This window comes from Ovis canadensis, chromosome 2, assembly GCF_042477335.2.
Source record: "Ovis canadensis isolate MfBH-ARS-UI-01 breed Bighorn chromosome 2, ARS-UI_OviCan_v2, whole genome shotgun sequence".
In the NCBI taxonomy this organism is placed as follows: domain Eukaryota; kingdom Metazoa; phylum Chordata; class Mammalia; order Artiodactyla; family Bovidae; genus Ovis; species Ovis canadensis.
Genome location: NC_091246.1, coordinates 72,235,319 through 72,260,810, shown reverse-complemented (window position 1 = coordinate 72,260,810; position 25,492 = coordinate 72,235,319). Strand labels below are relative to the sequence as shown.

Sequence of the window (25,492 nt, the reverse complement as noted above, 5' to 3'; positions counted from 1 at the left end):
TTAAAAGGTGTGACTTCTCACAGATGTTTCTTTGGCAAAGGGTGGAAGAAACACAGGCAATTAAAAAAATCTTCTGACCAATCATTGGTTGATCACTAAATTATACTGATCCAGGAAGCCAGGCTTAAAAATAAAAACCTGAAATAACTCCGGTCCAGTTCAGTCGCTCAGTCGTGTCCGACTCTTTGGGACCCCATGAATTACAGCACGGAAATGGCAACCCACTCCAGTGTTCTTGCCTGGAGAATCCCAGGGATGGGGGAGCCTGGTGGGCTGCCGTCTATGGGGTCGCACAGAGTCGGACACGACTGAAGCGACTTAGCAGCGGCAGCAGCAGCAGCAGCAGGCCTCCCTGTCCATCACCAACTCCCGGAGTCTACCCAAACCCATGTCCATCGAGTCGGTGATGCCATCCAGCCATCTCATCCTCTGTCATCCCCTTCTCCTGCCCCCAATCCTTCCCAGCATTAGGGTCTTTTCCAATGAGTCAACTCTTTGCATGAGGTGGCCAAAGTATTGGAGTTTCAGCTGCAGCATCAGTCCTTCCAGTGAACACCCAGGACTGATCTCCTTTAGGATGGACTAGTTGGATCTCCTTGCAGTCCAAAGGACTCTCAAGAGTCTTCTCCAACACCACAGTTCAAAAGCATAAATTCTTTGGCACTCAGCTTTCTTCACTGTCCAACTCTCATATCCAACTCTCACATCCATACATGACTACTGGAAAAACCATAGCCTTGACTAGACGGACCTTTGTTGGCAAAGTAATGTGTCTTATTTTAAATAACTCAGTAGCCACATAATACAGGGGATATATAATTAGTTCATGAAAGTACTAAACAAATAAGCAGCACCGAGAAAAAGAACAGAGCTAGTGATTAAAAAGTTTTAGTGGGGCACTGTGGAAGATTCTGATAACAGAATTGTTAAAATGTGTTATTTAAAATGGCTAGCTTTCAACACAAAAATTATGAAATCTTGAAGAAACAGAAAAGTGTGCTACATACATGGTAAAAAGTGAAAAACTACCCAACAGAAAAGTACCCCTGTGGGAGTCTAGATTTGGACTTAAAAGACAAAGGCTTTAAGTCAGCTATTGTAAATATATCTAAGAAACTCAATGAAGCCATGTGTATAGAACTAAAGAAAAATGTGAAGTTGTTATCTTACCAAAGAGAATATGAACAAGCATAGAAATTAGTTTAAAAGAACCATATAGAAATTTTGAAGTTTAAAAGTATGATAACAAAAATGAAAAATTTACTAAAGGGGCTCAAATAACTGATATGAGTAGGTAGAAGAAAGTATTAGTCAATTTGAATGTAGCTCGATAGAGATTATCCAGTATGAGGAGTAGAAAGGAAATGAAAGTGAAGACAACTTCAGGAGACGTATGGGACATTGCAGATGTATCAACATACACATAATGGGAGTCTTAGAAGGAGAAGAGTGGGGAAAAAAGTATATTAAAAGAAATAATGACAGAAAACATCACAATCTTGCTGGAAAAATATTAATTTATGCATTAAAGAAACAGTATACTCCAAGTAGAATAAACTCAAATATAGACAAATCATAGACATCAAAATCTAATTTAGACGTCATAGTCAAATTTATGAAAGTGAAAGACGGAGAAATCTTAAAAGCAATAAAAGAAAAATATTGATAGCTGACTTATCAGAAACCATGGACACTAAAAGACATTTTCAGAGTGTTGAAGGGAAAGAAAGACTGTTAATCAGAAATTCTGTATCTTGCTAAAATCTGTTTCAATGATGGAGAAATTAAGACATTTACAAATAAGCAAAAACTGAGTTTGTCGCTAGCAAACTGCCCTACAGGAAACATTATGGGGAATATTTCAGGTTGAAACAAAAGCATACTGGACAGTAAACGTGAAGAAATACAGAGCAATAGTAAATTGATGAGATTATAACATAACAGAGAAGTAGTTTTACAATAATAATAAAAAGAAAGGCAAGGAAACAGAGGCATATTGGAGGCAAGTTTTAAATTATTATTAAAATTTTAGTGTTAATCCAAACTCAGGTCAGTTGCTCAGTCGTGTCCGACTCTCCATGACCCCATGGGCTGCAGCATGCCAGGCCTCCCTGTCTCTCACCAACTCCAAGAGTTTACTCAAGCTCCTGTCCATTGTGTCGGTGATATCATCCAACCATCTCATCCTCTGTCATCCCCTTCTCCCACCTTCAATCTTTCGCAGCATCAGGGTCTTTTCCAGTGAGTCAGATGTTCATATCAGGTGGCCAAAGTATAGGAGTTTCAACTTCAGCATGAGTCCTTCCAATGAATATTCAGGACTGATTTCCTTTAGGATGGACTGGTTGGATCTCCTTGCCATCCAAGGGACTTTCAAGAGTCTTCAACACCACAGTTCAAAAGCATCAATTCTGTGGTGCTCAGCTTTCTTTTTAGTCCAACTCTCACATCCATATATGACTACTGGAAAAACCATAGCTTTGACTAGATGGACCTTTGTCAGCAAAGTAACATCTCTGATTTTTAATATGCTTAGGTTGGTCATAACTTTTCTTCCAAGGAGCAAGCGTCTTTTAATTTCATGGCTGCAGTCACCATCTGTAGTGATTTTTGAGCCCCCCAAAATAAAGTGTGTCACTGTTTCCATTGTTTCCCCATCCGTTTGCCATGAAGTAATGGGACCAGGTGCTATGATCTTAGTTTTCTGAATGTTGAGTTTTAAGCCAACTTTTTCACTCTCCTCTTTCACTTTCATCAAGAGGCTCTTTAGTTCTTTTTCACGTTCTGCCAGGAATGTGGTGTCATCTGCATATCTGAGGTTATAGATACTTCTCCTGGCAATCTTAATTCCAGCTTGTGTTTCATCCAGTCCAACATTTCTCATTATGTACTCTGCATATAAGTCAAATAAGCAGGATGACAATATATAGCCTTGGTGTACTCCTTTCCTGATTTCGAACCAGTCTGTTGTTCCATGTCCAGTTCTAACTGTTACTTCTTGACCTGCATACAGATTTCTCAAGAGGAAGGTAAGGTGGTCTCGTATTCCCATCTTTTGAAGAATTGTCCACAGTTTGTTGGGATCCACACAGTCAAAGGTTTTCACATAGTCAATAAAGCAGAAGTAGATGTTTTTCTGGAACTCTCTTGCTTTTTCTATGATCCGGTGGATGATGGCAATTTGATCTCTGGTTCCTCTGCCTTTACTAAATCCAGCTTGAACATCTGGAAGTTAAGGGTTCACGTACTGTTGAAGCCTGGCTTGGAGAATTTTGAGCATTACTTTGCTAGCATGTGAGATGTGTGCAGTTGTGTGGTAGTTTGAGCATTCTTTGGCGTTGCCTTTCCTTGAGATTGGAGTGAAAACTGGCCGTTTCCAGTCCTGTGGCCACTGCTGAATTTTCCAAATTTGCTGGCATATTGAGTGCAGCACTTGCACAGCATCATCTTTTAGGATGTGAAATAGCTCAAGTAGAGTTCCATCACCTCTACTAGCTGTTTGTAGTGATGCTTCCTAAGGCCCACTTAACTTAGCATTCCAGGATTTTGACTGTAGGTGAGTGATCACACCATCGTGATCGTCTGGGTCATGAAGATCTTTTTTGTGTAATTTCCATGTAATAACATATTTATATAATCTTTAAGAAAATGTTACCATAGAGAATATAGGTCAGTGCTTAATTTTACAGTACTATCGGATACTTATCTATAGGTTTTAGAAATATGGTATAAAAAAAATGCACTGACGTGAAGTTAGTGTTTAAAGATTCAGTTAACCCTGGGTTCTTAAAATGTAGCTTTGCTTGGAAATGAAAAAGCAATGTATGGAAATGAGAGATACTCTTTATTTTTTTTTCTGAAAGTTTGGGTGTAGGAAATTTAGTTCTTCACCTTCCTCTAAATATGGAAAAGAAACAGTGAGAAAAGTGCTTTGGGGAAAAGAGGAGATCATGGCAAAAAGGCATCTTGAGATAAATGCACATAGGAAAGGGCTGTCAAAAAAGAGTAATATTCTGGACACAATATTTCAGAAGTCTTGAGAGGTATTTCTGCCTGCGTTTTCCATATATTGTTGATTCTGTTCTCCATCAGTGCCCAGCCCAAATGAGTATGCGATCTCATAACAAAGATTGTTCATTGTTCAAGCAGCCACATTTACAATGTCTTCCATATGCATTCAGAAAATATAACACATTTAGCTTAATAGTGTGAAGAAAGTTTAATTATATCAAACACTACATGTAATTTTCTTATTATAGGAAAAGTGATTAAATTGAATATTTTTATTACTGATTTAAGCTATCATTTAAATAAAAACATAATTCTCAATCTGTTTTCAGTCCCAGCACAGTTGAAGAATATAGCACAGTTGCCTCAGTATTGATGGCTCACTCTACTGGGAGCATCTCTCTGGGTGAGAGTAAGAAATATTTTAAAAGTCCTCTAAGTAATTCTGATATGCCATATCTCTTTCCATTAGAAGTAATAAATTTAAATCATAGATTCCTAGAATTTTATAGAAATTGGTGTTACTGAGATTATAATGATTAATATTGAATCTACTCTTGTTAAATTATTTTATTTCATAAGCAAGTTAGAGTGAATCTTTCAGTACTTTTTCTGTGAACTTATCAGAGTTTTCAAGATGTTTTTATTTCTGTGGCTTTTCTCTAACCAGACTAACCATTTTCAAGTACAGTACATTAACTGTATGTGCATTGTTGTACAACAGACCTCTAGAGCTTCTTCAGCTTGCAGAACTGAAACTTTATACCCTTGAAGAATAATTCTCCTTTCTTCCTTCCCCTTTAGCCTCTGGTAATGACAATTCCACTTTCTAAGAATTTTACTGTTTTAAATATCTCATATACATAGGATCATTCAGTATTTGAGATTTTGTGACTGTCTTATTTCACATACTGTAGTGTCATCAAGGTGTTGTAGAATATGACAGGACTGCCTTCTCTTTAAAGTCTAAATAATGTTCCATTGTACAGGCATACCTCATTTTATTGCACTTCATTTGATTGTGCGCCTCAGATAGTACACTTTTTTTTTTAAGCAAATTGAAGGTTTATGACAACCCTGCCTCAAACAAATCTGTTGGTGCCATTTTTTCCAACAGTATTTGTTCATTTCTTGTCTTTGTGTCACATTTTGATAATTCTCCCAATATTTCAAGCTTTTTCATGATTATTTTTGGGCTCCCCTCGTAGCTCAGTCGGTAAAGAATCTGCTTGCAATGCAGGAGACCTGGGTTAGATTCCTGGGTCAGGAAGATCCCATGGAGAAGGCAATGGCAATCCACTCCAGTATCCTTGCCTGGAAAATCCCATGGACAGAGGAGCCTGGCGGGCTACAGTCCATAGGGTCACAAGAGTTGGACACGACTTAGCGACTAAACCACCACCATGGTGACTTGATATTCCTATTGCAAAAAGTTATGACCCACTAAAGGCTCAGATGGTTAATATTTTTAGCAATAAAGTATCTTTTAATTGAGATGTATGCATTTCTTAGACACAGTAGTGTTGCACATATAATAGACTATAGTATAGTGTCAATGTAGCTTTTATATGCATTGGAAAACCAAAAAATCACATGACTCACTTTGTTGGCGATATTCAGTTTATTGTGGTGGTCTGGAACCAAACCTGCATTAGCTCCCAGGTATGCTTTTATGTGTATACTATTTATGCATTTATTTTTTAAAATTTATTTTATTGAAGTAATAGTTTTCTCTTCAGTGGTTTTTTAAATTGAGGTATATTTGACTTATACTGTGTTAGTTTCTGCTGCACAGCAAAGTAATTCAGTTTACACATGTATCTATTCTTTTTCACATTCCTTTCCAATGTTGTTTATTACAGGATATTGAATATAGTTCCCTGTGCTATATAGTAGGACCTTGTTTATTCATTTTATATATAATAATTTGCATCTACTAATCCCAAACTCCCAAACCATGCTATCCATTTATTTATTAATGGGCATTTAGGCTGCTTCCACTTCTTGGCTATTGTGAATAATGCTGTAGAGAAGATGGGTGTATAAATATCTCTTTAAGATCTTGTTTTTAGTTCTTTTGTATATATACCCAGAGGTAGGATTACTGGATCATTTGATAATTCTATTTTTAATTTTTTGAGTAACTTCCATATAGTTTTTCATAACAACTGCACCATTTTACATTTCCACCAACAGTACACAAGGGTTCTAGTGTCTCTGCATCCTCACCAACACTTGTTACTTTATGTTTTTGGTTTGGTTTTGTCTCATAGTGACCACCCTAACCATTTCTAGGTCTATAGCTTACTGCTAACATGATATTAGGCCTTTATTTACTTCTGAATCACTTTCTAAAGAAACAGAATAGTTATTGCAAATCTTCACAAACTGTTTCCTGACTTCGAATACTATAATACTAATTGGGGCTAGTGTTCTAAACATATTACATTGAGTGTGTGAAACTGGCCATTTGAATTCCTTCATTCTTTATCAACTATGGTCCTCTTTTGCAATTCATATGATACTACATTACACATCAGCACCTTCTAAGGCAAAGATAAAATGCTTTTGTCTGTACCTCTAATTTCTAAAACGGTAAGCTTGCATGATCATAATGGTGATTTCTGTCACTGAATCGCTTATCTTGTTTCCAAGCAGTCCATAAATGCCACATCTTCAGATGCATTACTTCAGTGTATACCTAGGCTGCTTCTTTGATGCTCTCTGAACATGGTGTTCTCCATTTCACTTACCCTAATGCATCCGTCTGTGAATTTTTCTGTCATCTGTTCTCCACAGATTTCTTCCCTAAACAGGGTTGTGTTGCCAAAAACTTTGCTTCAGTGTGGGTAGACCAGCTCTCTTACAATGCCCTATATTGAATAAACTAGCCATTTAATAGTAAGTATGTCTTTGGGTGTGCTTACAGTCTTATTCAAAACAGCAGATATAATGCTTATAGTTCATCTAGTTTTAAATAGCTGAATGAATTTCGGCATTTTCTATTTTACAAACATGTAGATTGATTGGGAGCCAAATGTTTCTAATTTGTTTTGAACTTTTCCAAAGATCATACTGCCATGTTGTAAGGTTGAAGGAAAAGCCACTTTGAATATGAGGACGGATCTCTGTTCAAGGCTGGACTCTGCCACTTGGCTGACAACGTATATTTCTAATCCTCCAGTGCAGAAATCTCATAAGTAAGTTTAGATAATGATACATAAATTTTTATTTTAAAGGCTTCACTGATACTGTAAGCTTGTGTTTTTAGCAAATTTTTTAACCAATTCTACACATTAGAATTTTCCTTTTACAAATAGTGAAGATGAAGGGATTTTTGTTGTTGTTTAGTCAGTAAATCATGTCTGACTTTTTACAGCCCAATGGACTGTATCCCACCAGGCTCCACTGTCTGTAGGATTTCCCAAGCAAGCATACTGGAGTGGCTTGCCATGTCCTACTCCAGAGGATCTTCCCGCCCCAGGGATTGAACCTGCATCTTCTGCTTGGCGGGCAGATTCTTTACCACTAAGCCACCTGGGAAGGGATTTTTAGACTCTGGTAATACTTTTATCACTTGTATCTGACAGGGGGTCTCTTCTGATGAGTTTGTTTCTCATAGTTTGTCCATTAATTGGAAAAGTCAGTACAGCTCATGAAAGATGACAACGTATATGTTCCACTAACATCTTAACTCAAAACATAAATGTCTTTGGGTTAGGGCCAAGGCCTTTCCTTTGAATGGGTGTGCTGACTGGAACAATGCGTCTTTCTTAAATCTATTACATTTATAGCAAATAATTTTCAGTTTATACTTTGTTTCTGTAATGTAGATTAAAATTTTAGAGAATTGAAAAGCAATAGTTTTCAAAGTGTGGTTTCCAGACGAACAGCATCAACATCACATGGGACTTTCTTAGCATGCAAATTTTTGTTTTCACCCCAGACTCACTGAATCAGAAACTAAGAGCGTGGGGGTCTACAATCTGTTTTTATAAGGCCTCCAAGCTAAAGTTTGAGAGCCATTGTTCTATATTTTACAATTTTCATCAGTTTTTTATATTTCTCTTATCTTTGGTCTATTTCAACATGAGTGTTACATAGTGACTTGCCTCTATTAAGTCTATCAAAGCTTTTGAAGAAGTTTTTAAAGATACTTTAGCTTTTGTTTTTGCTTTCACTATTTGTCTAATAGGTAATTAAATTAATTACAGGAACAATAAAACTCCCCTAATCAGCAAATACTGATGATCTGGGGAGAAGAGACACTCAGCATGGGGGAGCAGGGCTGTAAGGGGTGGACCAGAGAGTAGGCCACATCCTGTGAGTTTTCAGCACCCTGTGGGCATCTGTCCCTTTAGAGGGAGAGGAAATGGAGAGTGTGGGTTCAGTTAGCAAGCTGGGTAAATGAAGGCTGGTCAAGAGAGTTTCTCATATATTGTGATATTTTTCTGTGTAAGCTTATCAATTTTTGTGATCCTTACCTTTGTAGCCCTTAATTCAGTACTTGAATATTAGACTTCTGTTTGTTAGTCTATGAGTAGTCTTGACTGGAACCTGAAGTTTGAGATTTGTTTTTGATGACTCCTAGACCTCTTAGGTCAATGTGGAGAAAGCAGAGAACCCACCCAACAGCCCATGGAGGAGATGGACCTATTCTCATTGACACCAGGCAGGAAACTGCATAGCAGCTGATAGTTGAAGTAGAAAAGATAGAAACGTTGTTTCCTAGCCTAGACTATAACTCTTGCTGCAGCTTATAGGGCATACTTTGATTTGGGAGAAAGCAGTTAGACAGTGTGGGGATAATACAGTTCAACACATCATGATGGCTGTTCCTACCAAAGTACAGGTGAAATAGTTGCCCATCATTGAGATACAAGACTTCCCAGGTGGCGCCAGTGGTAAAGAATCTGCTTGCCAATGCAGGTGATACAAGAGACATGGGTTAGATCCCCTGGAGTAGGAAATGGTAACCCACTCCAGTATTCTCGCCTGGAAAATTCCATTGACAGAGGAACCTAGTGGGCTACAGTCCATGGAGTTGCAAAGAGTCGGACATGACTGAGCATCTGTGCATGTGATGTGAGCTACAAAAGGTGTTATGTAAGTCAGTCTGAAATCCGGCCTGCTGAACTGAAAACAGTGCTGTTTGGCTACATTCTGGATGGAGTTTTGATTGAGCTGCCTTTCTAAATATATGTTTTAATTATTTGTATGTTTTTAGCCACATTGCTAATCTCCCAAAGGAGAAGGGCATAAATAACCTATCTGTCTGTATCAACTCTGGATTTTCTTGTTACTGCAATAGTTGGGTCATAGTACCGCTATGAAACATGGACAGAAAACTACCTAATACAAAGAAAATAACTAACGTATAACAACATCAGATACTGAAACAGTTGTTCAGTAAAACAGCTGTACTGGACACACTGAAGTTCAGGTGCAGATTTGATACTGCTTAGTATTCGTTCTTGAGTGACACAGTAACTCTGTCATTCTGCTTACAAAGTAATGGCTGGTATAAATCTGATTTAAAAAAGGAGTGGCCGTTGCTTAAATGCTTAAGATGGACTGGAAATTTTGTTAAAGATAGGCTCTAAATTCATGTATTTTATGTGCACAGCGTAAATTGTAAGTCTCTATTTAAATTCCACTTTGTTGTCTGGAGAAAGATTTAATAAAAGCAATGGAACTTTAGTTTCATACCGAACTAGAGTAAAAGGAGAATGAAAGTTAACAGATAATAATTGCTGAATAAGTTTTGAATGGTAACTATAGGGGCTCTACAATCTGTTTTTATAAGGCCTAAGTGATGTATAAGTGTTAGGTAATGTTGTTATTACAAATATTCCTCTAGAATGTTACTATCTAAGTTTTATAAATGGGTAAAATAAATTATGAAAACTGCTGCTTTGCCCAAAGCCACTTCACTAGTAGGTAGTGGAGCTAGGATTTGAACTGTGTCTGTTTAGCATCAAAGCCCAAGCTTTTAAACACTACTTTACACCTTAATATACGGTGCTTTAATATTCCTGGCCTGCTTTCAGAAACTTCTCTCTTCCTGTCAATTCCAGAGATAACATTCAATAACTTGACAACAGTGACCTTTCTAAACAAATATAGAGTGTTACAGAACCAGATGGCCCAAGATTATATTTTATTTTTCTGGCTCAAAATGAATTCCCTGCTCTTGGAATGATAAAGTCCAAAAAAGAACCTTCTATGGCCCCAGACTTCATCAGGCCACAGGACCAGCTAGTGCCCTTTATCATGAACCAGTCACGAGTACAAGGCCTTATGTCTTTATCCCATAATTTAGATAGGGCCTAATGAAAGGGCAAGAAGCTGCTTTACTAAATGAGATCATTCTAGCCTTCGGTAGTGTCAGTGCATTTGGGTAGAAAGATTTTGAGGAATTAATGACAAGAAGGCAGTACTACTGACTGTCCTATTAAGTGGATATGAGCAAGGAGAAGTCTGATTTATAATTTAACAAACTCCCAAATTAGGCATCTTTTTTTTTTTTTTCTTTTTCTGGTGGGATTAAGGTAGGATTTTTCTAATGTGCAGAAACTTGTTCTTGATCATTCAAAATCTGAGTGGAAATCTTTTTGACAGTCATAGGCAGATATCTTTGGAAAATAAATTCTGTATTGGAAATGTAAGTTACGTCACATGTAAGTGTAAACATGATGCCTTCATGGGCTCAATTCCATTGAGTACGCTTCAGAATTGGAGAGACCAGGTTACACAGTGTAGGCATAAAAATGTTTTAAAGATATGTTAAAGCCAACTTGTAATTGACAATAAAAATTACAATGACAAAAGAAACACTGAACTTGGAGTCAGGAAGCCTGTGTTTAAGACTTTGACATTACTCTGATGGATCCTTCAGCAAGTGGTTTGAATTTTTCTGAGTCTCAGTTTTCTCCTTTGTAAAATAAGGCCGGAATACGACTATTACCTGCCTTGTTTCATTACAGGGCTGTTTTGAGAACCAAAAGACGAGCATGTAACAAAGTTCTGGTGATGTACAAATAGACCCTGTTATTATGGTGGCCTCTAGTACCTGATGGGAAGTGTCCTGAGTTGTGAGTAGGGCAGACCTGCCTTTGGAATTACTTTGTTATTTAGTAGTTTGTTGATTTGTGCCGAGTTACCAAAATCTTGAACCTAGTTTCTCTCACCTGTATATGATAATAATCCCTCTAACAGAGTTGTGAGAATTATATTAGTTGTAGATGCTATTTTTAGGTTTCTATAAAATAATCAGCTGGGAATTATATAACCTTGAACAGATGTCAGAAAGTGAGAAAGAAATAGCCAGAGGCTTCTTATCTGTTCCCAAATGTCTTAGCAAGATAAATAATCCAAAGAATAATAGAATGTTAGTGCTAAAAGGACCCTGGAGGGTCACCTATCTTATCCTCCTCATTTTAAGACAGAGGATTGTTTCCCAATCATATTTTTTCATTTCTGCTTTGTGCATTTGGATAACACTCTCACCAGCATCATCAATTGTACAGGATGGCAACCACTGCTCAATCTTGATAGATACAGATTTTTTATTTTTTTTTAATTTTTATTTTTACTTTATTTTGCTTTACAATACTGTATTGGTTTTGCCATACATTGACATGAATCAGCCACGGGTGTACATGAGTTCCCAATCCTGAACCCCCCTCCCGCATCCCACCCCATATCATCTCTCTGGATCATCCTCATGCACCAGCCCCAAGCATCTTGTATCCTGTATCGAACATAGACTGGCGATTCATTTCTTACTTGATAGTATACATGTTCCAATGCCATTCTCCCAAATCATCCCACCCTCTCCCTCTCCCACAGAGTCTAAAAGTCTGTTCTATACATCTAGATACAGATTTTTTAAAATGTAGAGTTAGAGAAGAATTCTGCTTGGGGATAGTATTGTGTTATGAAAAGGACCTGGGCTTTGTTGGCAAAGTTACAATGGAATTTTGATCCTGTCAATTGCTAGTTAAGGGACAGTAGAAATTGTACTTCATGTTTGTTTGGTCCTTAACTGTACTATTTCTTTACCTATCGCACAGGCAATGTCTGTGTCTGTAGCTTAGCCATTTCCACATATGAGTCTTTGGATCTGAGATGACTTTGCTTTTTATGCCATTAAAGATTCTTGACCTTTTCTCCTTTGTCTCCTGAAAATACAATAGTGATTCCTTTAGATGGAAAGGAGAAGTGGTGGGTTAGATGTAGTTAGAAAAGACTTCTCTTTAAGGCTGGTTTAGGGAATTAAACGTGAAGCTATTATTTGTAAAACTAATTTTGTAAGGCTATTTGTTAGATTTTTTTCTTACGTGATTGAATTTCAATTCATCTATGTTGATTTTGCTTATATTAAGGGGTACATAGGTTTAATTCTCTAGAAAGCTAAATGCATAGTGTTTTATTTTTTTATTTTTTTGAATAGTGTTTTAATATGGAATTTTAAAATACTGTTAAGTGTATTCTTGTGAGAAGAGCTCTTCACAAGAAATAAAAGAATAATGTTTTATCACTGAAAACTCGGTAAGAGCAAATGTGGAGAATGTTCATGTTCATAATCAAGAATAATGGCCTTTGTATACTATTCCATATGTTATATAGTGATTTTTTTTTAAAACTTATTAAGAGTATTCTTTTCATTCTTGTTTGATATTTTCTGGATAAGAAATATACAAACTAGCTATTCAGTTTTAGATTTTAATGGAACTAGATTGAAAAATGTAAGATTGATAGATAAAAGACTACATGATACTACATAGAAGGTGGTAATTCAGTGTGAATTTTCTGTTACTTATCAGCATTTTAACTTTGGAATGAGTTTTTCTTTCTCTTCATTAAATAAATGGCTAAAATTTATCCTTTGATCATCTTAACATAATTTCATTGCAACCACTAGTCTGTGGGGTTTCAGTTGAATTTTTTAAATATGGATTTATGTGAGAGGGTTGGTATCTTTCTAAATTTTGACTACACTAATTAGAGAATGGATATTACCAGTATTAAAATGAATTGGTTTTGAAAAGGGATACAAATGCTTAGTCTTACATTTTGCAACTGTTTTTACATTGTCCTTCAGTATGTTTAATATTTCATAATGAGATATGTTTTTTCGGAAAAAGAAAACAATTGGGCAAAAATATGAGAAATGTTTTCAGTTGTCCAAGGCTAATGTTGACTTAAATAGGTCTAGGTCTTCATGGTTGACAGCTGCAGATAATTAGCTTTTTCTTTCTTAGCAAAGAAAGCAAATGGAGCTGCAAGACATTCATTGCCTTTTCTGTCATCATCATCATAATGTATGTATTTAACTTCTGCAGTTCCTTAAATTGATTTAGTGCTAAGCTGCCTACGTTACATATAATAGGAGTGACAAGTGAAAGCTGCAGCACATATTTGCGTGGCAAAAGGGAGCTGTGATTGACAGCAGAGCTCCTCTCTACAAGAAATAGCAGTGTTGTGGAACTCAAAAAGGGCCAGATACATAATTCTTAAAATTTTCGAGCAGATTCATGAAATGAATTTTAAGAATTGATTGCCACTTGGTATATTTGAGTGTCTGTGTTCTTGGCTCTGGGTGAGGGGCACAGACGGACAGAATCTCCCCTGACTGCTGAATGTGAGGAAGTTCCTTTTAAGCATGTTAGGATTGGTAATTTAAGATTGATACTTACAAATTATAGATCAAATTATGACTCTGTATTCAGTAACTGAAAATTCCTTCAGCTCTAACCTGTTCCCTTTATTTGAAGAAGTCAAATAATACATCTATTCAAACAAGAATTTTAAGACCATAAAGCAAACTGTTTTTTTCAGTGAAAATACTCATTTTCACATGTTTCTAAAATCTGAAGGATCACTTCTGGAAAGATAATTGTGTAACACGTCGTGATTTCTTTTGACCAGAGTGGCTAAGTGTGATCATCTTTCAAAAGTACTCAAAATACCCTGCAGTTCCTTTGTTTGTTCAACACATGCCCAGAAGCTATGGTTGAAAAGATACTTGGTGATTGCTGTTGAATAATATTCTTTGAGGAGCCCAGAATGGGCTTCATACCATGCCATGGGAAGTGCGTTTTGTTTTGGTGGCAACACCTTGTATGTTTGCGAGGTGGAGGGGAGCCCTATAGGTCTTTGTACATTGGCAGCCTCTACTGGCCATTGCAAAAGTGCAATATTGACCTCTGTTCTTTCCAGTCTGGGTTGCATAGGATTTTATTTGGCCCCAGCTCTCTGTTGTTCAGTCTCTAAGTCATGTCCAATTCTTTGCAACCCAGGGAGTCAGCACGCCAGTTATCCCCTTTTAAGAACTAGCTTATCTGTTGGATCTCAAGTTATAGCTATTAAGGAGCTACCAGTCCGATGCCTTTGTCAGTAAACTAATATAAAGAATGGGATTTTTTTAGAATCTTGGGAGAGGTTACACATATAGCCCTGCCCTGAGAAATAATTTCCAACCAAGAGGTGAGATAGATTTGATCTTTTTATAGATTTTAAAATACTTTCTCAGTTGCGTGCTTTGGATAGGAATTTACTTATTACTGGTAAATAACTCTGGTCTCCTGGAAGAAAGCCTTGACTCAGTGATAGTTAATTAAACAGATACTTATTTGTTCTTTAGTTTTAGGTGTATCAACTATTTTAAAAGTTTCCAGAAAGTGGGCATATAACTCTTACTGGGCTTTGTGACTGTAGATACCTGTGGGGATTTTTGGAGGGTTTGGACTGTTTAGAATATAAATTACAAATATCTGTAAATAAAGGATCCAAGTGCAGTAAACCCTGCATTATTCTGGCTTTAGTAGTAGAGATTTGTATAATGTGTTTATCTTTGTGTTTGGGAAATAATTTGACCACAGTAGATGATTTCCTCAACAAAACAGATCTGTTATGACATTTCAGTTTTGTAGGTGGCTCTACTAGTCTTCTGCTTATTTTTTAGTCTCTTGGCATTTCAAATAAGATACCTAGTTGAATCTTTGTGTAGTCTTACAGATACTGACTTTCATTCCTGTGGCTTCCACTTATTCCTGGATTATTAGAGTACCAGATCTCTTTGCTACCAGGTTCTGTGCATTCTAATTCAACCCATGCATCACTACCATATGTATTTGACTAAAATACTACTTTTATCACATCACGCTGTTTTTTTTTTTTAAATGATTTATTGTTTTCTTGAGAAAAAAGAACATAATAGTATGGAGAATGGAGCAACAGAGGAGCACTCAGGTAGGTGTAGAAAGGTCTGGGTCTTTTTCTCTCCTCTGTTGCTGTAGTACTTTTAAGCATAAACATATGCCTTCAAGTCTGTTTCCTCATTCTACAAAATCATTTTTTGTGAAGATTGGTTGAGATAACATATGTGAAATTGCCATGAGCTCTAAAGAACTCTCTACTTTCATTGGCTACAGAGTAAAAAAGACCAAAATCTGAAGACTAGAATTTCTCCCCAAACTGCTCCATTTCTGTACTATGCCTGATATATAATAGGTACTCAATAAATGTTGCTTGGATAAATAAATCCTGTCTTTCCAGCTTACCTTGTACTTCTTTCTAATCTTCCAATTTAGGTAAGTCTCCGTTGAAATTGTTGTTCACGTAGTCACATCTATGCCATTCTCATGTTCATCTTTTTCATATCCATGTTCAAAAATGATCAGGTCCCTTATATCTCAAATAAAAGTCCACTTTTGCTTTCTTTCTTACCCTAGCAGTCTTCCAGTCCTTATATATATACATATATATATTTGGCATATATACCATTTCCTTCTCCAGGGGATCTTCCTGACCCAGGGACTGAACCCAGGTCTCCTGCATTGCAGGCAGATGCTTTAACCTCTGAGCCACCAGTTGAGCTCATTGTTAATAAAAGTGTCCTGTATGTATGCCTTCTCTTTTCAGGTGTACTATAAGCTCTGGCAATACAGGAATATTAGGTTTTTCTTTGTAGTTACTCTTTAGGAATATTTTAATGTGACTTGTAATGTACTCAGATTGATGCATTAGTAAGTATTGGTTTATAATGCACATGCCAGGAGATAAAGTTTAAGACAAGGATTGGCAGGATGTTAGAAGTTGAGATACTAAGATACTTTCAGACCACTGATACTCTGATTTATAAGGGTAAGATTCTGGGAAAAAATAACTTACATGTTATTAGTTTTCTATTTTATTAAAGTATCCTTTAGAATAGATGTTTTAATGAGTAAGCCGGTCCTCATATACTAGTATAGTTTCTTTGCAAATATAAAATGAAGTGATAAAAGGCATAGAAATCATAGGGATGCTAGAGTGGCTGACTTTTCCACTGATAACCGTTTGGGTTTTTTTTAGCATTTGGAGTTTTACATATTCAAATCAAACAAATTGCCATTATTTCTTGAATAGGTAGGTTACCAGACATTCTCACTAATGTATGTCTTCAGCATATTTTTGAGTGCTTTTATTTTTAATTGGTTTTATTGAGCCATATTTTACATATAATTCCCCCACGATCACCCAACAAGAACATTTTCATCACCCCAGCAAGCTTGTTTATGACCCTTTAAAATCAATCCTTTACTTCCTTCTTGGGCTTCTGGCAGCCACATCTCTGCTCAGTGTCATTGTTGTCTTGCCTTTTCTAGAATGGAATCATACAGTGTACAGTTTTTGTACCTGCTGTACCTGTACGTGTATCATGTAGTTTGTTCCTATTCATTGTATGGCTGTGCCACAATTTGTTTTTTTTTGTATAATAGTTGATGGATCTTTGGAGTGTTTCTGGATTTGGCTGTCATAAATAAAGCTATTATATACATTTGGTACAAGTATTCATATAAGCATATGTTTTTGTTTCACTTGGGTAAATGAGTAGGAGAAAGATTGCTGAGTCTTATGATGAGGAAATATTGTAATGTTATAAGTGACTGCCAGACTATTTTCCAAGTGTACCATTTTTGCGTCTCTTCTGGTAATGTATGCGTTCCAGTTGCTCTGCATCCTTGCTAATACAAGTATTGACTGTTTTTAATTTTAGCTCTGGTTACATTGAGTATGTAGTAGTAGTAGTTTATTGCAGTTTGTTTGTATTGCATAGAGTGACTAATGATGTTGAACATTTTCACATACACTTATTGGTAATTTACATATCCCCTTTTGTAAAGTATCCATTTACTATTTACATTTACTTTAAAAAAATATTTATTTTTAATTGAAGGATAATTTCTTTACAGTATTGCATTGGTTTCTACCAAAAATCAACATGAATCAACCATAGGTTTACCCATGTCCCCCAAAATCATGTTTTTGTCTCCTTATTGAGTTATTTTTAGATATTTACATATTCTGAATACAAACCCTTTATCAAAAATATGCTTTGCTAGTTTTTCCCCTTACATTGATGTGCTTGCCTATTCATTTTCTTAAATGTGTCTTTTCAAAGAATAGAAGTCTTACTTTTGATGAAGTTCATTTATCAGTTTCTTTCTTTGGGCTTTTTATAGAGTATTAAAAATTTTGTCTGTTTTCTTCTCGAAGCTTATCATCTCTTTAGGTTGATGATACATTTTAAGTTGATTTTTATATATGAGGTAATGTAAGTTTCATGTCTTTCCATATGAGTATCCAATTTTTTCAGCATCATTTGTTGAAAGCATTGTAATTTCTTCATTGAATTACTTTGACACCTTTATTGAAAATCAATTCATGATATATGTATGGGTGTATTTGTCTTTTTGTCTTTTAGTCTGTTAATCTGGTAAATTACACTGATTGATATTCTAATACTAAGCAGCTTTTAAATTCTAGGATAAGTCCCATTTTTATCATGATTTATTACACTTTTTATGAGTTACTGGTTTGATTTCTTAGGATTTTGTTACAGACATACTTGTGTCTGTTTTCTTGAGAAATATTGGTATTGATTAAATTTTCTTAAAAAATATTTTTGTCATTTTTTAAAAAATTAGAACCATGCTGGCCTCATAAGATGAGTTGGTGAACGTTCCCCCCTCTTTTATTTTCAGAAATAGTATAAGCATCAATTGATTTATGAATTGGGAAACACAAAAGTTCTCTTATGTTACTCTAACAACTTATTTATTATCACAGAAATAAATATTTTAGTATATGATATAGGGCATGTTATTCCTTTCAGATGTTCTCCAAATGGTTCTTTCTTTCTAAAACCAAGATAAAACAATAAAATAGCTTATAGAGTTATGTTCATGCAGATATTTGCAAAATTTGACATGCAAAGCAAATGTAAATTTGGATGAGAATTTGTTTTCAATAAACCATAAATACCTGATATTGTATTTCATAAAGATGTTAATATTTGCATTTGCTCTTCATTAAACATTTTGTACAGTCTTTTGTACATTCTTGTTAATTCGTACTTTATACTTCAACTTCTTAAGACTTGTCAGTGGTAATTGTAATTGCAGTGAATTTTTGAAAAAATTTTGACCTAGCATAATATTGTTTTCATTGTACTTCTTTCTAGCCAGAACCAATTCCTTGAAAGGGCAATAGTTCTTAAATTTTATCTTTTTATCTGGTAGATGGATTTCAAGTGCTTAGTTGTCAATTTGACTAGACCTTATTGGATGGCTTTTTACACGGTGATGTTAAAATCATTCTACCTTCCTCCAAAGCATATTCTGTGGGCTTTAGGATGAGTAAAAAATGCTGTTTCATTAACATAGTATCTGTTAAAATTGTTTTGGAGGATTGGGAAATTGGATTAAATGAATAAAAATTGTGAACCATACTGTTTAATAAAGAAACATGAAGCTCAATTTATGTTTTCATGCAATAAAAATTGTTATTCTCTGATGTACTTTCAAGAGTTTTAAAAATTTAACATTGCTACAAGATTTAAAAACATTTGTTACCTATGTTTTGCTATGTAGCTTAGACTGTAAACCCCATGAGGAGAAACCCTATACCCTGTAAATCATCTAGTGTATTCTTATCTTCATAAATATCATATAACATTTATTAGAATAGTGAATTTCAAAACTACCTGAAAAATTTAAATTACATGAAACAGAATTTCACAAAATGCTTAAATAGATCTTTTTGCATTTTTTTGCTCATTATAGCAGTCACGAACTTGAAATTTTTCTCCTGTGTAAATTTGCTAAATGCTTACTTTGCAGTAAATACCACTGACATAATGACATAAAATATAAGAATCAAAACTTCTAACTGAATCATTAAACATATTGTTGATATTTTGCATGATTATATTTTAGGAAGTATTCACCCCGTGAGTTGCATTTACATTTATTTACTGTATAGAATGACATAAAAAGGCAAGTTACAAATTACTGTATTAAAGGCAGCTATGATACTACTACTACTATACTGTACATTTTAAATGAATATTAGTGAAAGAAAATAGGAAAGAAATAGTAAATCTCAAGAGTGTCATAACTCACTGGGAAAAAACATATTTTGTAGATTACAATAGTTTGTCATTTTACAAGAAAAAATCATTCTGTGAGAACATTAAATACATCAAAGAATATAAAGAAGCATTGGTAGGCATGTGTAATTCTCTATTGTACATATAGTAAAATATGTTGCTTATTAGGAAACTGATTGTTTAAGTGGTCATCTAAGTATAATTCTCCCTCATTATAGAAATAGAGGTATGTGTACTTGGAATGGAAAGAAAAATAGCAGTGTTTTGGAGCTTTTTTGATAGTGGACTTTTGTAGCTTATAACTTAACTACTATCATGTCGTAGTGTAAGTTTGAGGACTTATTTTAGCCCCTAATACAATTCTTGAGCCTGAGAAGGTGAGAGGTAACATACTAGCTCTGAGATTCTGTGAAATCCCAGCTCAGTTAAGGTATACAAAGAATGAGGTGACTAAGTGATATGAATAAACAAGTTCATTAGTTTCAAGTTGAATGTTAAGAAAAGTAAAATTGGACATTAAATGTTATATTGTTGTTTTTTAAATGTTGACTGACTTATAATTGTGTAAGAGGAAAGCTTGGTAAATATCAGGCCAATAATTGTTGTATTGAGCAAGGACTTTTTCCTTACCATACTGTTAAAACTATTATGTGACATTGTTAATGTTAGGTTATTTCACTTCATACATGTGCAGATTGAGGTACAAGAATATTTGTATTTATTTAGCATGAATTGTTGAGGTGCTATATTAATGTGTCTCATTATAAGAAATATAGGCATCTTGGTATATAATATAGAATTTGAGTCCAGAACAGATTGTCTTTTCTAAGTATATATATGTAGCTTTTAGACTTTGTCAGTCTTTGCCTCCACTCTTCAATTTCTCACAGAACCTTTGACAAAGCTAATGATTGTGCATTTGTATCTAAAGTTGGATTTTTAGCCAGGAAAATGAGAGAGGGCAAGAGGAAGATCCTAGACTGAGATCGTTTGATATATAACCATCTATTTTTTTAATTGTAGGATAATTACTTTACAATGTTGCATTGGTTTCTGCCACACAACAGTGTGAATCAGCCATAAGTATATATTTATCCCCTCCGTTTTGTGCCCCTCCCACCCACCACCTCACCCCACCTCTCTGTACCATCAGAGTGCGGGCTGAGCTCCTTGTGTCTGATAGCAACTTCTCACTAGCTCTGTTACACATAGTGATGTACATATGTCACTGCTACTCTCTTGATTTGTCCCACCCTCTCCTTCCCCCACTGTATCCACAAGACCATCTTCTATGTTTGCATCACTGTTTCTGCCCGGCAAGTAGGTTCATCAGTGCCATTTTTCTAGAGTCCATATATATATGCATTAACATACAATAGTTCTTTTTCTCTTTGACTTACTTCACTCTGTATAATGGGCTCTAGGTTTATCTGCCTCATTTCAAATGACTCAAATTCATTCTTTTTTATGACTGAGTAATATGCCGTTGTATCTATGTACCTCCGCTTCTCTATCTGTTCATCTGTTGATGGGCATTCAGGTTGCTTCCATGTCCTGGTGATTGTAAACAGTGCTGCAGTGAACACTGGGGTACATGTATCTTTTTCAATTATTATTTTCTCAGAATATGTGCTCAGTAGTGTGGTTGCTGGGTTGTATGATAGTTTTATTCCCTATTTTTCTTTTTAAGATTCTCCATATTGTTCTCCATGGTGGTTCTATCAGTTTACATTCTCATGAACAGTGCAACAAGGTTCCCTTTTCTCCATATCCTCTGTAGCATTTATAATTTGTAGATTTTTTATGATGGCCAATGTGACTCGTATGAGGTGATATACTTCATTGCAGTTTTGATTATAAGAATCTTTCGAAGTTGAGAATTTCTTATAAAATTTTCCCTCATCATGTCACTATAGAAGTGAAAGTTGCTCAGTCATGTCTGACTCCTTCCAACTCCAGGACTATAGAGTCCATGGAATTCTCTAGGCCAGAATACTGGAGTGGGTAGCCTGTCCCTTCTCCAGCAGATCTTCCCAACCCAAGGATTGAACCCAAGTCTCCTGCTTTGCAGGCAGATTCTTTACCAGCTGAACCACAAAGGAAGCCCAAGAATACTGGAGTGGGTAGCCTATCTCTTCTCCAGCAGATCATCCCAACCCAGGGATCGAACCGGCGTCTCCTGATTTGCAGGTGGATTCTTTACCAACTCAGGGAAGTCACTATAGTAATGTGAAATAGTTTTTCTTGATTATGTAAGAAACACATTTTATATAGAGGGAAGGAACTAATATCCCTATCTCATTTTCCGTAGATAATATGTATTTACCTTAAGTAATATTAAGGGTAAAATAAAAATACCCCTTATAAATAAAATAGTTTGGGTCATTATTGAAGATACCCTCCTTTAACTTCCACTTTTTATCGAAGTTTACCTTATTCTGAATGGGTGAAAAGATCGTAAGATGAGATGATGGATAATTAAGTAGGGGCTGAAATGATACTTCACGAGAAGATTCAGAGGGGAAAGAATGTCTTTCAGATTAATGAAGCACAGACCAAACAGAAAAACAAACATTTGACCCTCATTAACATGTCTGTAGAAATACATGGTTATATATGTGTTCGTTCAGTTTCTTAGTCGTGTTTGACTCTTTGTGACCCCATGGACCGTAGCCCACTAGGCTCCTCACTATGGGATTCTCCAGGCACGAATACTGGAGTGGGTTGCCATTTCCTCCTCCAGAGGATCATCTCAACCCAGGAATTGAACCCACATCTCTTTGTCTCGTCTATTGCAGGTGCATTCTTTACTGCTGAACCAACAGGGAAGGTCCCGTGGTTATATGTACAATATTGTTAACCATGTTATGTATTATTTATATGTATCATTTTTAATTAAAATTATTTTGATTCTGGTTGCTTTTTAGTTATATTTTTGCATTCAAATGAAAAAAAGTGTCTTCGCAATAGTGAAAGTGAAAGTCACTCAGTTGTGTCCGACTCTTTGCAACCCCGTGGACTATATAGTCTGTGGAATTCTCTAGGCCAGAACACTGGAGTGGGTAACTCTTCCCTTTTCCAGGGGGTCTTCCTAAACCAGGAATTGAACCCAGGTCTCTTGCATTGCAGGAGGATTCTATTACCAGTTGAGCCACAAGGGAAGCCCAAGAATACTTGAGTGGGCAGCCTATCCCTTCTCCAGCAGATCTTCCCAACCCAGGAATCGAACCAGATTGTAGGCGGATTCACAATAGAGGAATGCTAAATAAGGCTGACAACTTTCTGTTTTTAAGTTCTTTGTTTTGAAAATTTAATCAGAAGGATCTCATCCTGGAACTTCCCAGGTGTGTTTTCCACGTTTCACAGATGTGATTGGAAGAGAAATCATTCCTGTTTATTTGAATGAGAATGCTTTGGTAAAATTCCTTTGATTCTAAGATAACTAGATGAAATGTGTTGCATAAATCATGTCAAGCAAACAGTTGTCACCTGGCACTAGAGCTTGATGAAGTTTTAGAATGTTCGCTTTTTGCCTGTAGTGTTCAGTTATGATTCTATAGAAAGTCTGTTTGTACAGATGAAGCAGCTCTTGGTAATGCAAATGGTAGGGCCTGTGTGAGTTTATTGCAGAGACACCTATTCTGAGTTCCCAAGACACACTCATCAAGACTTTGTTTTAATGTCTCAGTGCTCTCCCTTTGGCATACTTATAAGAAAATGAAATAGACCCTTAAGTTGCTAAAACCCTTACTATTTACATAGTTCATTATCTACACAGTGCAGGAATGCTTTCAGTAAAGTTTCCAGAAGACAGTCAAATTTGGACTGTAAGATACTGCTTTTATTTGCAGCTATTAACTCTCTGTCCAACCTAGTCTTCAGTTTCATCTTTTAACAAAAGTTCTACATCCCTCTTTACTTATTGGCAGTTTAGTCTGCCAATTTTCCTAACCTTTTTAACAAAATGATAAAGATCTACTCAGCATGTGCAGAAAAGGGATGATGAACCCATGCTCTTTGATTCTAGAATATACTAAAGGGTTATGCACTTCACAGTGGGCCAAACTTTCTTCCTAAAAAGTACATTATATTTTGCCATTTCCAGGCTTTAAAATTTCTGTCATTTGTAGCAACACTTTTTTTTTTAATGTCTTTGGCTGTCATATACACTTTAAAAAAATTCCTTTCTTTTCATCTCCCAACTTCTCATTACATTGCCTCTCTGTGCAGTGCTTAGTTGCTCAGTCATGTCCAGCTCTGCGATCCCATGGATAGACTGCAGCCCACCAGGCTCCTCTGTCCATGGGATTCTCCAGGCAAGAATACTGGAGTGGGTTGCCATTTTCTCCTCCAGTGCATGAAAGTGAAAAGTGAAAGTGAAGTCACTCAGTTGTGCCCAACTCTTAGCGACCCTATGGACTGCAGCCTACCAGGCTCCTCCATCCATGGGATTTTCCAGGCAAGAGTACTGGAGTGGGGTGCCATTGCCTTCTCTGAGAATAACTGCAGTGGGTTGCTATGTCCTCCAGAGGATCTTTGACCCAGGGATCGGACCCAGGTCCTCCCAGATTGTAGGTGAATTCTCCACTTTCTGAGCCACCAGGGAAGCCCCTCCCTCTTTGTAGGGAATCATATTTTATCATATCATATTTTTGATCTGAATCCTTTTATTTGTATAAACTTGTAGCTTTATTTTGTGTGCATATTAAACACTCAATGTCAGTTCAGTTCAATCACTCAGTCGTGTCCGACTCTGTGACCCCATGGACTGCAGCACTTCAGGATTCCCTGTCTGTCACCAACTCCTTGAGCTTGCTCAAACTCATGTCCTTTGATTCAGTGATGCCATCCAACCATCTCATCCTCAGTCATCCCCTTCTCCTCCTGCCTTCAATCTCTCCCAGCATCAGGGTCTTTTCCAATGAGTCAATTCTTCACATCAATGTACATGTATTTTAATTTTGCATTGCTGATATTATGCTATAGACATTATTTAGTTTACCCTCAACACTAATACTAAAGACCATTCCATGTTACTGGGTATACACCTTGATTTGTTTTAACTGCTACATAGTATTTTGTGGGGTTTCCCTGGTGGTTCAGTTGGTGAAAGTCTGCCTGCAGTGCAGGAGACTTGGGTTCATTCCCTGCGTCGGTAAGATCCCCAGGAGAAGGAAATGGCACCCCACTCCAGTATTCTTGCCTGGGAAATCCCATGGACAGAGGAGCCTGGTAGACTGCAGTCCATGGAGTCACAAGAGTCGGACAAGACTTAGCAACTAAATCTACCTACCTGTATTCTGTAGAGAGAACTTGCTTCTTTTTATTTGTTCCATGCATTGGACACCTAAATCACAAGGCCTTATAATAAATGGCTTTATATTTTCAGGCGGTCTCTTGCACTCCAGGCAACTTAAATCCCAGTTACTTGACATTAACCACTCTTGTATGAAAACAAGGCACTCTTTATATTACACATACTTTTAGTCTTTTACTGACTATTTCCTCACCTCAGGACTCAATTCATTTATCATTTCCTTGATGAAGACTTTAGCAACTATTTCATACTTGAGCTAGTTGCTTTGTACTGTGCTCACATAGCACTTTTATCTTGGCATGTTTGGGCCTATGTCTATTTTTTTCCTCTGGATTCCTTGAAGGCAGGGATAAGCGCTTAGGTCTGTTTGTATCCTTTGCTCTAGTAGGGTGAATTGCATATATTTGGCAAGCAATAAAATGTTGATTGAATGCATGAAATGTCTATAGTGAAGTACTGGCAATGTAAGCATAAGTGATCCTCATACATAAGAAGGGGTTGAAACAGAAATGCAGAACTGGCATAAAAGAGGAGAGCATACAAGAGGCGGAATCCCAAACTGTTCTGAAACTCATAAAGGGGCTAACGACCACAACATGTGTTCAGATCATGAAGGAAGACAAGAAAAAGGATAAAATATTGCTTGGGTCAGATTGTGTGATAATACTAGATATTGGAATTTAAGGCAGAGCTGTGGAACTTCTAGGTTGGTCTCAACTTCTCTATCA

The 25,492-nt window shown here is 36.3% G+C and overlaps 1 protein-coding gene across 4 annotated transcripts in view; it reads left to right on the top strand.

Moving 5' to 3' along the window:
- RFX3 (regulatory factor X3) overlaps positions 1-25,492 on the top strand; it is a 335,060-nt gene that overhangs the window by 56,264 nt on the left and 253,304 nt on the right. For 2 of the 4 annotated variants that reach the window (XM_069576466.1, XM_069576463.1), the window contains exon 2: positions 4,341-4,414. The exons of the other annotated variants lie outside the window; for them this stretch is intronic. In XM_069576466.1, coding sequence (XP_069432567.1) covers positions 4,384-4,414 — 31 coding nt within the window. In that variant the 5' untranslated portion in view covers positions 4,341-4,383. The remainder of the gene's footprint in view (positions 1-4,340; positions 4,415-25,492) is intronic. 4 annotated transcript variants of the gene reach the window in all.